This window comes from Cyclopterus lumpus, chromosome 12 (assembly GCF_009769545.1).
Source record: "Cyclopterus lumpus isolate fCycLum1 chromosome 12, fCycLum1.pri, whole genome shotgun sequence".
Taxonomy (NCBI): Eukaryota; Metazoa; Chordata; class Actinopteri; order Perciformes; family Cyclopteridae; genus Cyclopterus; species Cyclopterus lumpus.
In genome coordinates this window covers 16634609-16650214 of record NC_046977.1, presented here as the reverse complement: position 1 = coordinate 16650214, position 15606 = coordinate 16634609, and the positions used below count along the sequence as shown (strand labels likewise).

General features: G+C 43.9%; 2 protein-coding genes across 8 annotated transcripts; one reads left to right on the top strand and one right to left on the bottom strand.

Annotated features, from left to right (window-relative positions):
* Window positions 1–25: 25 nt before the first annotated feature.
* On the bottom strand, window positions 26–6270 carry wdr5 (WD repeat domain 5). The gene is made up of 14 exons (XM_034546608.1): window positions 6020–6270; window positions 4884–4994; window positions 4595–4703; window positions 4158–4231; window positions 3987–4076; window positions 3806–3895; window positions 3623–3706; window positions 3485–3540; window positions 2336–2382; window positions 2098–2173; window positions 1887–1920; window positions 1666–1740; window positions 1499–1586; window positions 26–1102 (listed from the first exon to the last, which is right to left on the bottom strand). The coding sequence occupies exons 2-14, from the start codon at window positions 4959–4961 to the stop codon at window positions 1002–1004; spliced, it is 1002 nt and encodes a 333-aa protein (XP_034402499.1). The 5' UTR covers window positions 4962–4994; window positions 6020–6270; the 3' UTR covers window positions 26–1001.
* Window positions 6271–6662: 392 nt separating this feature from the next.
* Window positions 6663–13758, top strand: LOC117740295 (bromodomain-containing protein 3-like). Of its 7 annotated transcripts, XM_034546603.1 has the most exons (12): window positions 6773–7384; window positions 7612–7707; window positions 7806–8150; window positions 9390–9527; window positions 9615–9750; window positions 10574–10677; window positions 10773–11045; window positions 11123–11251; window positions 11353–11508; window positions 11735–11841; window positions 11934–12202; window positions 12317–13758. In XM_034546603.1, the coding sequence occupies exons 3-12, from the start codon at window positions 7962–7964 to the stop codon at window positions 12418–12420; spliced, it is 1605 nt and encodes a 534-aa protein (XP_034402494.1). In that variant the 5' UTR covers window positions 6773–7384; window positions 7612–7707; window positions 7806–7961; the 3' UTR covers window positions 12421–13758. The 7 variants fall into 7 exon arrangements, with proteins under 7 accessions (XP_034402497.1, XP_034402492.1, XP_034402496.1 ...); XM_034546606.1 differs by lacking the exons at window positions 6773–7384; window positions 7612–7707 and adding an exon at window positions 6663–6745 and having other exon boundaries at window positions 10776–11045; XM_034546601.1 differs by lacking the exons at window positions 6773–7384; window positions 7612–7707 and adding an exon at window positions 6696–6745.
* The last annotated feature ends 1848 nt before the right edge of the window (window positions 13759–15606 follow it).

Sequence of the window (15606 nt, the reverse complement as noted above, 5' to 3'; positions counted from 1 at the left end):
TTTGATTCAGGACTCGGCTCACGTGAAACGTACAAAAACTGGGTTTATTAGGTCGCAGGTTTATAGCCGTCAAATGTCAAAACATAAACATATTCCACCAGAAATTAAATGATAAACTCCAGGTTGACTACAGAGAACAGATGCTGCTGGCTGTGTGCAGAACTACAGAGAGCTGATCAAGCAGAAGAGACTACGGAAAAAACAGACAGCTGAAATAATCAAATCACAACACGTCAATGTATATATGTACAGATCCTAGAGGGGGAGATAGCTGCATTTGATCACTTTTGTAAACTGTCAAATGTTCAAATTAGACATGTGAAGGGTGGGGGGGGGGGGAGGACTTCATTTAATTCTCCAACAGGACTTTTTCTTTATTTTTGTCACTGTCAAACTACTTCCTGTGATGTCACACATCACATTGTGGGCTTTGAACGCCTGGTTTGTTGCCCTGAAAGGACTTACAAACTCGTTATGGCACCCAGAGCACATTTGAGATCTGGCAATTTAATATTAAAGACCAAAAACACACTGATGCCTTGAATAATAAATAACAGCCATAGGATCCTTAAATGTCTTTTCTTTTTTTAATACCTCGAAGCTTGATGTCAAAGTCACTTCTCCAACTTACAGTTACTCAGACAAACTAAAAAAAAAAACTAAAAAAAAAAAAAAAAAGGCAAAACACCGATGAATCGTAGAAAGGCCAAATAAGCTTTACAATGGTACGGAGCCGTGAGTTGGGGCTGGGGGGGGTTAACGCGGTGTGAAATACTGAAGCACCAAAACAGAGCATCAATATTGATTGTATAATAAAAATAAAAGTAAAACGTTCTTCGGCCGATTCCGTGTGTGTGGTCGATGCGTCTCATTTGGTTCTCCTTGTTAAACTTCATCACCTGAAAGGGGGTGGGGGGAGGGGAGTCCTCTTTTCTTACAACAAAACAGAAGAAAAAGTTATGAGTGGCCCAAAAGATCCAAAAAAAAGAAGGGGGAGGGGCTTAGCAGTCGCTTCTCCATAGCTTGATGGTTTTGTCGTTTTCTAAAGCCGCAGACGCGATGATGTTCTCTGTCGGGTGGCAGGCGGTCGAAATGACGACGTCTGGAAAGAAAGGAGACGGGGAGGGGCAAGTGAAAGGGTGTGACACTCAAAAGAATCTATTTGATGACAAAACACCTGACAATGCATTAAGGACCAATTGTCATGATATTGAGCCCATTCAGACTTAAAGGGACAGTTCACCCCAAAATCAAGAATGCTTAGTGTAGTGGCATTTATCAATCTTGAATATTATATATCTGCCATAAGGATGACTGCCTTCTCTCCAAAATAATTGAATTAGCTGACAAAGAAATTAAATACATTTGAAAAACTCCACAGCAATAACTATTTCCTGATAAAGATAATCCACAGACCTCATTGTGAGAAGTCTCATGTAGGCACTTTAGTCCCGCGTATTTTCTGATGAGGGGTGAACTTTTTCTGTGCATTACGTACCCGTGTGGCCCTGGAGTTTCTGCACAATCTCCTTCGTCTGCAGGTTCCAGATATAAACCATGTTGTCCTCAGAGCCGGACACGATCCACTGGAAGGGAGCGAACGGTCAGTTTCAAGAGCGCAAAGTATACAAATTAGGAACATGAAAGAATAAGAAAAGGTGGCACCTTTCCGCCGGTGACAGAGAAGTTCGCAAATATGCAGTACTTCTCATTTTTGTGGCCGGTGTATGTTTTCAAGCACTGCAATGTAAAAAGTAAAAATATATATATATTTTTTAAAACAGTGAAAAGTCAATTTTCTGCATTACCTACAATCAGCAACTTCATTCGTTTTAAAAAAAGGAAGATTAAAAAACTGAATTCCACCCGAGTGGATAGTTGCTCACCTTTCCTTTGCTGTAGTCCCACAGCTTCAGCGTGCTGAAAAATACACACAGAGCACCCGTTAGCGCAACTAGCATTAACAACAACCAGTGATTAATTCCATGCATATTCTTTTTGTGGAAACCTGCAGCAGAGAAAGAACAGCTCATCGCTGCCCCCTGCTGGCTTTCTAAACAGCATTTCTCAAACAGAACAATGCACAGCAACACTCACTTGTCCAGTGTGGCAGCCAGGATGTATTTCCCGTTGGGGGAGAACTTCACAAACGACACGGGAGGGTTGTCGTCATCTGACCAGAAAAGAACAGAGAGCGTCTTCAGGGCAACAAATGGCACGAGATGATATCCAAGTACTCACACATTGCATGGTGCCTGCCTCAAATTAAATAGCTTTTATTCACAAAATGCCACAGTGGAGGCCTGAAAGCACGGCACGTGACAGGTGACCTTACCTATGAGTGTCTTTAAACACTGCCCCGATGCAGTGTCCCAGATTCGGCTGGGAACAGACAAAAACAAAATATATTTCATTATTAAATTACCATTGAGACATTTCGTCGACAAGTAAATTAAAATGGAAGCATAGCATCGTCATTTCAGAACACCGTGTTAACAAAGAGCATATATTATTCTCATAACGAATATGGGTTATTTAAGAAATGTTGCATCTTCATCATCCTATGCGTTCTCAATGAGGTATTGGACTCCAAACAGACGACTTTATAAAATAAAACATTCAAAAGGAGGAAAAGAAAAAGAAAGATTGACAAACATAAAATCCAGGTGGTCTTAAACATTGCGCTCAAATCACACCAAAAGCATCAAGAATTTTTATAATACATTTTCATTATATACACAATATGGTTAAAGTCATTCATGACCAACTTCCTTTTTTGGCCTGAACGAGTCCCCTCAAAGACCCGTTTTGCTCTGCTTAGCCATGAGCCTTTTCCTTGAGCCTTTTCTGCCTCTACCCCCAATGAAGACGCTGTAGACATCGTAACGCTGATTGGCCAAGATCAATGCAAAGATCACGCCCCCACGCCCCCCCCACCAAAACAAAAACTCTTCAGATCTACACGATTCACGTGGATGACATTTTTTGATTTCAAAACAGCGAATTTCGCCGAAAAGCGACAAGTTTGCAGAAATGTACTCTGGTAGCGCTGAAAGTGGCAGTCATCCAGACGTAGTCGGTGAAATTCACCGAGCTGTGTGAGCCTACGGGTGATGTTATGAACCCAGACACGAGGGCGTTTGATGTTTTCCGACGTTTGTGGGATTTTCACAACAAGTATAGAGCAGAAATAGTGGTTATTTCTTCTATAGTGGATGGCGGAAATGATAACTGTTTCCACAGAGATAAGCCACGCCCCCTCCCCGGCACATATAGCGCAAATGAAGCGGATAAACCACAAATTGTCCTGCGAGTAAACTCGCGCGAGTAAAGCGGTGTGAAAATTTGCAACACTTTTGGTGTGAATGCAGCATAATGGCGACCGCGGCCTGACATTTGTCTGCCGTATCATTTTTTTAATTATAAATCGCTTCCTAGCGAAGGATAACGTGAAGATGGAGACCAGCAGACGGTTTGTTCTCACCAAAGGCCGTCGTAGCTACTGGACACAATCAGGGAGCCATCTCTGTTGAAGTGGACCTGCAAGGCGAGACAGAGCATCGCGCTTAGCTTCATGAAAACCTGATATTAATGCAATGGAATAAATAAAAAAAGAACTTACAGCCGAGACTGGGTCAGAATGAGCCGGCAATGTTTTCAAACACTTCCCGGTCTTCACGTCCCATATCCTTACACTCTCATCAAACTGGAAGCAGAAATAAATAAAATTAAAACCAGACATGTTTTGATGATGCCGGGTCATTTCCATTCACTGCTTGTTCAGTGCCAAAAGCGTGGGACTCACCGATCCTGACACGATAAGATTGGACTGGGGGTTGAAGTTGCAGCAGAAGACGTAGTTGCTGTGACCTTTTAGAGTTTTTAAGCATTTCCCCTAGATGAAAAAGAAGAAAAGAAATGTCACATTCAAAAAGAGGAAAAACTCCCTCAAATCCCAACCGGTTAAAAGTCAAGTGCTCCCTCACCGAGCTGACGTCCCAGATTTTCAGGGTTTTGTCGTCGGATGCGGACACCAGGAGGTTGGAGTCGGAGGACCAGGCCACGTCGGATATGCCCTGAGGGATCATGGGAACATACGGGTCAAGGGGAGGACTGGGAGCATCCGCGGCACAAGGATGAGAATTTGTGCAACTCACGAGTTTGTGTCCGGATATGGTTTTCTCAAACTTGCCGTCGTATGCGCCCCAGATTTTGATGAGTTTATCAGCAGCTGGAAAAATGAACAAGAATTAAGAAATAAAAGATGCTTTCAGTGTTGCTCTGTGACTCCAAGCACACGACTCTAAACGGATGGTTCACAGTATATTTCTGACATGAGGAAAAAATCTTAAAACAGTTTGGTTGGTTGATTGAAAGAAAATGTATTTTTTCTACATTCTTGAATAAGAAATGACAACAATCACCATCCTCTGCTTACATTATGCTGATGAAGACATGAGAGATTGGGAATCATTTCCCCCACCATTAATGGACGAAAAGGCCAAGTCGAGAAAATAATAATAATTCCAGCCCTAATTTGCTGTGGTCCCGCATGTGGTGGAATGAAAAATGGGGGGGTAAAAAGGGAACTCACAGGAGCTGGCAAGCCATTCTCCACTGGGACTGAATTTGACGGAGGAGACGGCTTTAGTGTGGCCCGCTAGTGTGAATTTCAGGCTGTAGTTGGGCTTGGCGGGCGCAGACTGCGAATGAGAACAAAACACAACGTTTAGACATGCATGACAAACATCTAGTCATCGAAAAATGACAAAGAAAAACCTAAACCCCCTCCAAATGTTATCACCATTCCCACAAGTACCAACAAGGGAAGTGCTGTCTTTGCAACAGAATAGGAAGCAGCATATATCGAAAGGGATCCCAACCTTGCTTTGACTGGCAGAAGCCGACGGGACAACGGGAGGTTTTGTGTCCGTCTCTGGTTTCTTATCTTCTGTTGCCATGGTGAGGAAACGAGCATCTATCGGAGCACGGCCCTGGAGACAGACATGGAAGTGAATTTAGCAACGAGACACCTTCAGAGTCTACAAGTCCTGCCGCGTTCACAGACCAAACAAAGTGAAACAAAACCCAAACAACCGCACAGTCCGAGGATTTTCTTTAATACAAATTTTAAAAAGGAGGGAAACAGACATCTACGTCATAAGGAGACACTTTGTGATGCATTAGTGTGTGGTGGAAAAGTACAACATGGACCCACAGATCATTAATGCCAGTGAGTTTTACCTGTTCTGTCCAGTCTATGCCTGATTGTAAATTACGAGCTCAAACTGACATGTATGCTTACCGTGTAAACTATGTCAGCTCTTTCATAGAGTGGGGAGACGAGCGACAGCTATGCACCCCGCTCCCTCCCCTCTTTGAGGCTTTCATACTGGAATTCTCGGCAAATGCGGCCCTTAAACCTACAGGCAAATGGAGGCCTTTATCTTTTCAGTCGTTTAAAAAAATGACACGAGCTGTGGGTCTGCTTTCCACTTTAGCATCGTGGTATTTAAATATAAAAAGGGAGACATTTTTTTTGCTACTAGCTATTGAGCTATCAATTAGCTAGCTAACGTCACCTGGCTTGTAACGGTTAAAAGGACCGAATGGAAACATTTCACAACAGTCGGCTTAGACTGTAAGGCTGGTTAGGAGGTATGAATTGCAAAAAAACGTTCACGTTTATCCGCATTTTAATGCGACAAAATGCGAAAAGAAGAAATATTAAAACAAAGGGCGACACGGAACCCCTTCGGTTTGGTGAAGTTGGGCTCTGACAGCAGCTATCCTCGTGCCGTACGTTGTTGCAAGTCCAACGTTTCGGCGTTGAAGGCCGCCGGAGACGGACAGTAACTCGACCTTAAATCCACTGGTTTGATACAAGAGCTAAGATGAGTGCGAACGTGCAGCCCCGTCTGCTTGCGAGCCATTACCGCTGTTGACAAATTGGTCGAGCTGCCACGGAGGGGCCCTCCGCTCGAACGGTACGGATTCAGTCATAAAAACCGATACTCACGGGGATTTGATGCAGCCTCGCGGTCAGATGGCGACTCCTCGTGAAGGTTCGAGGGAGAAACGCGCGTATTTTCTATTAATTCAGACGACCATGGACGGCGCATACATCAATAAAGCTGGCTCCTGGGCGCTCGCCTGCGAGGAGAAGCTAGGGAGAAGCGGGGAATGTGGTGCGCTGGTGCGTCTCTGCGCATGCGTGTCACTCTCAGAAGTACGGCAGCTAATGAGGGACAATAAGTGTCAAAGGCACTTATACTGTTTCGTCACTTATGGGTTTTATAAATGGTGTTCCAGTTCACCCTATTGGGGGGAAAAAAAATATTGTTTTAATCTAATTTGCAATGCCAATTGGTCTTATGTAATCAGTTTGGTGACTTTAATATAATATTATGTCGTTTAATGTGCTCTTCCTTGAGTAATACAGTAATACAGTGTAGGTTTATGGATTGTATGTCCTGCATACGTTGTTTTGTATAAAGACTATTATTCATTGGGATCAATTGGTTTGAGGCATGACATCAACATTTGACAAATTTACCTCAGGGTAGATAGAGTTAGATAATGTCACTTAGGAGCAAACGAATACGTACAGTACAATACCGTGGTCAAGGGAGCATATACTGTGAAACGAGCCAACACACTCCAGCACAGTAGATGGCAGTGTAACCCAAAGGTGGCTTACAATCTGCCGATGAAGAAGGGAGGGAGCGCGCGTTCCTGGCGTCAGGTTTGTTGTTTCGGTCAGAAAGTTTCAAAGTTGGTCTGACGGGTGCTCTCTACCTGTTTGTTTATTTGCTTGCGTGCGTGCTTACTAACTCAACGTGCCTTCTTAGGAAAAGGAAACTAGCGTAGATGTCCTATATATATATATATATATGTATATATACATAGGACATCTACGCTAGTGTGTATATATACATATACATATATATATATATATACACATATATAGCTAGTTATATATAATATATATATAACATATATACACAACACCCTCCCCCGCGAGACCGTTGACGTTACCGCTGTGTGAGGATAAGGGTTAACACCAGCCTGGAAGGTTACTCGGCCAAGGCTCCGTGTTCAAACTTTGAGCCGGAACTTGACCTCCTCAAAGCAAAGCAAGGGACTCTCTGACTAGACTTGCGTATGCTAAGACTCCCAAGTAGGCAACGTGAGACTTTATTCAAACGGCGACTTGTGATGCCGCTGTGCACGTGCACTCTCGCCTGCTAGCTACTGGGAGTTAAGCTAACAGCTTCCACAACTGAACGTTTGCTCAGTCCTTCGGCTTGTTTCCTCAAGCTCTTCTTGTTGCTGTATGTCGAGTCTCAACGGCACGAGGTTAACGCCGTTGGCATGTATTGTTGTAAGTTAATGTCCCACTGTACTGTAACGTACATGTGAAGCTTCCACACATTACCTTTTAAAATCAATCACTGCCTTGATGACCTTTGACCGAGATAAGGGAAAAGCCAGAGTTGAGCAATAAGATGACGATAAACAAGTGGAACAAACACTTCAGTCATCCCTATTAGGCCCTCTTTGGCTTCTCCAAAAATGTTTCACGTGAGCTGTTCCTAAATGTCTTTTCAGCTTAAATGTCTCGTACTACAAGTTGGACTCAGAGTCGACAGCTTCAACATGGCATGGAGTCTGTTGGGTCCAGCCGTAGTTCCATCCCATCACATTGTCAGTGAAAGCGACTTGTCTTGTGTATATATATCTGCACCACAGGATCGATCTCTGACCTCCCACACTCTCATAACTCTGTTTTCTTTGGTCCACAGATCACATTGGCTGGCATGAAAACTATGAATGCAGTGAGCTGGCGTTCCCGCGGAGCCTTTGATGAGTTGACGGACGAGAGCAACGGAATTCACAGAAGATAACACAGACCTGCGTTCGCCTGTCTGGAGACCGAGTCCCAGCCAGCTGCCGCCGCCATGTCCGCAGAGCCGGACCCATCGCGGTTTGCGAACCCGCTGCCTCCCGCGGTCACCAATCCTAACGGGCCAGTCCGGAGGACCAACCAGCTGCACTACATGCAGAATGTCGTGATCAAATCCCTGTGGCGGCACCAGTTCGCTTGGCCTTTCCACCAGCCGGTTGATGCAGTCGCTCTTGGGCTCCCAGTGAGTAGTGTGAAAGAGTATTTCAGTGTTCTTCAAGCTTGTAAAAGATGCTCTCAATCCAAAATTCATCACAACACATTGCAGTGTGTAGTGCTTGTTGTTAGTTCAAAAAAGAGGTACAAAAACATATATATATTAGACTTAGACTTTGGTATTTGTTATTTTACTATCTTAAATTGTGATGAATTATCCCTGATAATAAGCAGGTGTATATTTTCTACGAAAAAAAAACATTTTCTTTCAGGCTCTGATGGACAAAGCAAAAACTTATTCACAACCAAATTCAAGTGACCTCTTGGCTATTGATGCCAGAACTAGGTACATTTCATTGTGCAGATGAACTCTCACTGTAACCTTCATTCACCCGTTTGAAATGTCATACATGTGTGTGTCTCGCCTTGCTGGAAGGGGTCCGTTTTCTTTTCTTTCACTGCAAAGTAAAAAGGCTTCCAAATCCTTACGTCTTCCTTTTTTTCTTTTGTCTTTCTTTCGTTACCGCCTTTGATGTCGTTTGTGCTCGCCAGTTTTTTCTTGTTTCCCTCCTTGGTTTTCGGTGGCCTCCCAATCTTCATCCCATTTAAGCAACACAACACAGTGAGCGTAGAGGCTCATACACCTAACAAAACAAATAACTGTAAGAATTTTCTGAAATAACCGTATACCTGTATAACTAAATTTTTATACCTGTACTTACATACTAGTAGTTAATTAATGACTTAATACTTATAAGCAGGCGCTCTAATTATGGAATAACTGCTAATCAAATGAACTAATTTAATGTAATTCTTTTTTTTTAAATAGTCTCTACTGTAGCACCTAATTCCTCCCAATTAAAGCTGGGGAATACACAGTAATAATCTGACGGTGTTTTGGAGTGAGATCATGGCATTTAGACCTCTGTCGGGCATCTATAAATCTCTGAGGCTGATATCGCAGATGGGCAAATAAAACCCAAACTCTATCTCTATGGCCGGATACCTCGTCAAAGAATTATGCTGGTTCATTACAACTTGGGTGTCATCCACGTTGTTTGTATTCGTTGTGATAACGTTGTAAACAAGATAATATTTTAGCTGGATGATCTCAAACACTTTGTGAGGAGGTGGAACTGAGAGTGAGCGCGGCTGAACACTGTTTCCTCTTCAGATCCTTTTTCGAAGATGCGGGAGTAAGAAACAAAAAGCAAGACGATAACCATTTGCCACGTTGACTCTCTCCCCCTCCTCCCCCCTCAATCAGGATTATCATAAGATCATAACATCTCCCATGGACCTGGGAACCATCAAGAAACGACTGGAGAACGACTACTACTGTAATGCGGGCGACTGCATGCAGGACTTCAACACCATGTTCACCAACTGCTACATATACAACAAGGTGAGGAGCTCCGTGACGAGGGAACGCGACGCGGCGGTTGTCCTCGCGTGAAACCTAAAGCCTCACAGATTTCTCTCTGCCCTCTAGCCCACAGACGACATTGTGCTGATGGCGCTCGCCGTGGAAAAGGTTTTCTTACAAAAAGTTTCCCAGATGCCGCAGAGGGAAGTGGAGAGTTTTCCCCACGCCGCCAAAGGGAAGGGCAAAAAAAGTAGCACCCCAGGTAAAGATCGCACGCGGCATGAACCCTTCTTGTATTTAGTCTATGGTACGAAGAGGCCACACTGCTTCAGACCACTCTGCTTACATTTGGTTTAGTTACAAACCTATTGTTCTTCTTTATTGTGCATGAACTCATGCAGGTCCTGATTTAATTTTATGGGAAGCAATGTGACAACACACAAACATAGTTTAGTTAGTTCAATAACATGAACTAGTATACTCTTTTCATTTAATTACCTCTGTGATCATTCACATAGGTAATTAAATGAAAAGAGTATAGATTCCAATTAGATTGGGGTACGTAGGATTTGTAGAAATAAATAAATTAATGCTTCAACAGCAATATCATAATAATAATAATATCATCTTTACATGTTATCATATAAGATGGGCAATAATTATAATAACCATCCTAATAGTTATGATCACATTGACATAGCCTTTAGATGCGAGGCCAGATCGGGGCAGCGTTGAGGCAAGCGAGGCGTCTTAATGTTGTCTTTTTAACTTGAATTCAATTTAATCAAAAGGTTAAAGCTCCCATAAAATATGTGCGTTTCCATTTACCAACTTTTTATTTTTACGCAAAACATCGGGACTGTCATTGCAGTCGTTTATCTTGGCGTGCCTTGTTGCGTGCATATTTTTCGGCCTGGATGAGTCCGTGCCACCCTGAAGCCTCTTGATGGTTCAATCAGCACTGAGATTACATCAGTGAGCCTCTGCCTCTTCTTTTTTGTCTGTTTTGAAAAGGCGCTGCTCTCAAACTGTATACCCTGTACCCTGTGGGTCCTTTTAGTGAAGTTCTATTTTTGCACTCACAGAAATTGGGTTTCCTGCTGCGACGCCCACAACTCAGCCGAGCCTCAGCGACACGCCCTCCAGCTCATCCACGGTACCCAAACCGCCTTCACAGACCTCCACAAAAGTGAGTCGCCGTTTACGTCTTCTTCGCATTCGTTAGAAATCGCAGATCATGAGAATACTTTTCCCTTATTGTGGCTGTTTTTCGTTTCAACGGAGAAGAAAGGGCTGAAGCGCAAGCTAGACGGCGCCGCAGATTTCGCCACAGCGGCCATAACCGGTCTGAGACGTGAAAGCGAGGACCGGGGAGAGGACTCGCCAGGACAAGAACCGGAGCAGCTCCAGTATTGCAACAACATCCTGAAGGAACTGCTTTCCAAGAAATGCCAGGCCTACGCCTGGCCTTTCTACAAGCCCGTCGACGCTGAAGCGCTGCAGCTCCACGATTACCACCACATCATCAAGTACCCCATGGATCTGAGCACCGTGAAGGTCCGAGCTGTGCGATGGTTTATCTACCGGGCATGGCGATTGTTGTCTTGATGACCTTTGCCTTTTTCCGTTTCCAGGAAAAAATGGACAGAGGAGAGTACCAGGACGCACAAGGCTTTGCTGCAGACGTTAGGCTCATTTTTTCCAATTGCTACAAATACAACCCGCCGCATCATGACGTGGTCACTAAGGCCATACAACTTCAGGTGCTTTTTGAATTACTGAATGACATAATTAACTAATTTGTGCTCGGCCGTCTATGTCACTCCATTCTCCCTTTTCGTCGTTGTGCATGCGTCTGCTTCAGGGTGTGTTCGAGAAGAGGTTTGCAAAGATGCCAGACGTGCCGGTGGAGCTGCCATCGCCAGCCAAGAGTGCAGCTTTTAGAGGAGACAACTTGGACAAACCGGACGTGGCGGATGAGCGGGACAAACCCACCCGACTTGCTGAGGTCCAAGAACAGGTGGTTTTCCCCACAAGCCTCTAACTCTTGAGTTCCTCTTTGCTTTGCGACACCCCGGTGACCTCTAGCTAAATTCTCCAGAACTTCTGCCTTTATTTTCAAATGCTGACATAGCATCCACGCTACCTGGTTAAAAAAACAAAACAACTCTGGGTTCTGTAAAATGCAATGAAAATATATTTATTGGTTTATTTTATTGACACGGCTTCAAACTGTTTGCGAACAGCTCTCTGCGTACTGTGAAGTCTCTGCTCTTCCACCAAAGAAGAAAAACAAAAAGGACAAGAAAGAGGACGGCATGCATCATCAAGGCCATGCGAATTACAACTCCAGGTGGGACGTTTTAGATACCGGACTAACTGCATTATCAAAGTATGCCACCTCCACGTAGAGACCCTTTTGACAGCTTTGTCTTGGAATTTCAGGGCAAGCGAAGTCTGGGATTTGGGTGACGAAACTTTGCAAATGACGTACGACGAGAAGCAACAGCTGAGCCTCGACATCAACCGGTTGCCCGGCTTGAAGCTGGGCCGCGTGGTGCACATCATCCAGAGACGGGAGCCCTCGACGCGCGATCCCAACGCCAACCCCAACGAGATCGAGATCGACTTCGAGACACTGAAGCCGGCCACTCTGCGCGAGCTGCAGCAATACGTGAAGTCTTGTCTGTATAAGAAGTTCAAGAAATTTCAAAGTAGGTACCCTGTGTTTGACCTCCAAGGTTGCTCACAAAACATCGATAACCGCAACATCTGTAGAATTTAATTGGCCACGGTGCTTCCTTTTACTTCCCCCCCTCCATTACCAGAGAAAAGCAGTCACGCCGCGTCCCATCCCGTCAGCTGCAGCACTTCTTCAGAATCCGCCGCCTGCACCTCCAGTGACTCCAGTTCGGAAAACAGTGACTCGTGACGGCTGCAATGTTTTTATTTATTTCTCCGTGTGACCAAAAGAGAGTTCTGCAAAACTGTTAAACATGCCCTGTTTTCTTTTTTGGATTGGGCTCCTGTTCAAATATTTGGATTCAGTGTGGCATTTCTCACTCTTCCTTTATGAATCGTAATATCCGGGCGCTGGTGTTTCTTATCAGGCGCTATAAATTCACTGGGGCACATTTCATAACGTCTGCGTTTAATATCCTGTCTCTATCATTCATTTTGCCCACACTGTTTAATTGCAGTGCAGGCCTTTTTCCAAATGGAGTTATATTCTTCCCAACAGCCAAATCTTTTTTTTTTCTTTTTTTTTTTATGCACTCAATAGCAGCTCTTAAAGTTAAGAGAAGCAAGTTTCTCATGTGCCACATCATTATACACAAAGATATCAAGTCACGTGGAAAACAATAAAACCAATCTCAAGCACGCTGCACAGTTATACGGGCGGCTGTGTGAGACTGACATGGATATTCATCTTTATGATGGCAATGTAATATCTATTTAGTGGGTGATTTTGGTTGCTGGTAAGCAAAGGTACACGGTTCCACACATCTGTTACACTTGTAATTGTAGAGAAAAACGGTTGGTCAAATGTATATTGAAATATTTGACCATTACATCTCTTTTGTATTACGGTTTAGCACTAAATGCACGTAGCAATTTTTCTTTTGTACTTTTAAAAAAAATGTTTTGTTTAATTAATTTTTCTTGACATCCGCTTTGAATTTCGTTTGACTGCCACTTTCTTCAGGTGCCATCGGTGATTTTAGTTCCAAGCAGGGCCGTTTAAAATACAGCGCTGGCGTGACCTTTTGGAGAGGGCCACCCCAGTGTTTGGCATGCCGTAGTCCATATTAGTCCATATTTTCAGCATTTAGCAGTGCTTTAACGGTGCTTTCCCCTCCAGGTGTCTTCACGGTGTGGTATAAAGGTCAACATGCAAAGACTTGAGTTCAGTAATCCATCAAAGTGAACATCACTGTTGCATATGGCACCCCTACTGGTATGTTGCATGGAACTGCTGACTTCTCAAACCTGGAAATACAATGTAACTTGAGAGTAAAATTATGGCTACATGGCTCGTGTTTCAAGTCGCTACAATTAAGATTTTCCATTCTGTTTGAACAAAAATAGAAGAAAAAAAACCTACCAGCCGGATTGTAATTAGATTATAAATAATAAAAAAAAAACACATGTAATTATGTACTGTATGTTGTTTTTGTTTGGATGCTGTTAATGTGAAGTTGTAATAAGATAATATTCCATTTATCTGCTCATCCGTTTCTATTTTGTTAATAAAAGTAAAAAGCCCAAAGGCGTGGCCTTGTGTTCGTTGAACAGAGTAGGTGTAAAATGACCTTAGTCAGCAGTATGCACCACGGTGACAGAAAGCCCTGTCGGTTGAAACATTGACTCCACTTTCAGCTGGCTGCTGTCCCCAAACTCACACACACACACACACTCTCTCACACACACTCTCACACACACACACACACACACACACACACACTCTCACACACACACACACACAAAGACAAAGCTGACCGGTTCAAACTCCTCCAGCTTTGCACTTCGGGCCGCATCGCCCAACTCCTCTCGACGTGGGCGTGTGCGCGTGCGCGTGTGCGTATAAGAGGACCGTGGTACTGAAGCGCTGAGTGGTGTTGGCAGAGAGGAGATAAAGAGAGAGCACACAAGCTAGAAATCTGTTGCTCAACAGGGGTTGCAGTTCAGTAAATCAACCAGGAGATGGCCACCATGCACTATCCTAACAGTTTCAATGTATTTAAGGATGGATGATATAGCCATTATACTATGCCTTTATTTGTCAATACACTCGTATCCCCTCAAAAGAAAGTGTAGCTAGAAGTAATTGTCATGAAGATAAGACTGAAAACGTTCATATTCATGTAATGTGTTTATGTAACTCTGTAACGCTGTTCATTCTGTACACATGACATCTATTGCTTCTGTCCATTCGGGGAGAGGGATCCTCCTCTGTTGCTCTCCTGAAGGTTTCTTCCCTTTTTTCCCTGTCAAAGGTTATTTTTGGGGAGTTTTTCCTGATTCGATGTGAGGTCCTGGGACAGGGATGTCGTACGTGTACAGATTGTAAAGCCCCCTGAGGCAAATTTGTAATTTGTGATATTGGGCTATACAAAATAAACTGAATTGAATATCAGTTGAGTTTCAGTACTGGGCGGGAAAAGAAGAAGCCCCAACCACATGCACACTTCTCGGGGGGGGGGGGGAGCATGTTCTTTTCGACCTGCGGCCCCATCCTACCACAGCGCAACAAGCCACTCTGTACGGGCCGAACAGCCTTGGGTGGCTTGATTGATCAATGCCGCAACTCCAATGGCAACTAGTCATTTCAGCCACTCCTGTCCATCGCTCACAACGCGCGAGGCCGATTGCTTAAAAAGACCACACGCATGCAACCCCCTAAGACGCATCGCAGCAGACTGTGTCTGTGTGTGTGTGTGTGTGTGTGTGTTCGCTTTGATTAATGGATCTCCGGTTTTCATTTTCTTTTCACCAACTCGTAGAAGAACATTCAGGGCAAAAAAAAGTCAATTTGAATCAAAGTTTGTTCAGTGACCTGCACATGTATGCACTTCTGTATGCTAATGTGACATCCATCAAGAATCTGAGCCAAATTAGCCAATAGTGTTCTCGATGAATCAAGAGACTCTTATATGCTCAATTGGTAACCAAATATACAATGCTTATTAATCTGTTTCAAAACCATTACTTATCCGAGGAGACTGCTGAGTGTGTTGTTTCTGCTGCACTGCATCACATTCACATACATTTTGCATGTGCATTTATATTCACTTGTGGGAGCTGCAGGACCACATAAGCTCGTGCTCAGCAGTATTACTGGATCAGCTACGGGCCGACCTCACCATAACCCCGTCTCTCTTCACGTTCAGGCCGGTTGTTACTTTAACCATTTTAGGTCACAGATGTTTTGCATAACGTTGGCGCGTGCGTCCCCGTTGCATGTAGCTGAAATGAGGATTTAACTAAGTGCACATACTCTTTTTCTCTCAACAGCAAAGCTCCTCTCTGAGATCCGTTGCTCTTCAGATCTACGGATGGGAACAAGCAGCACCCTCCTTCCAAACTCTCAGCTCTCAACACTGCCCCTTTGACACTT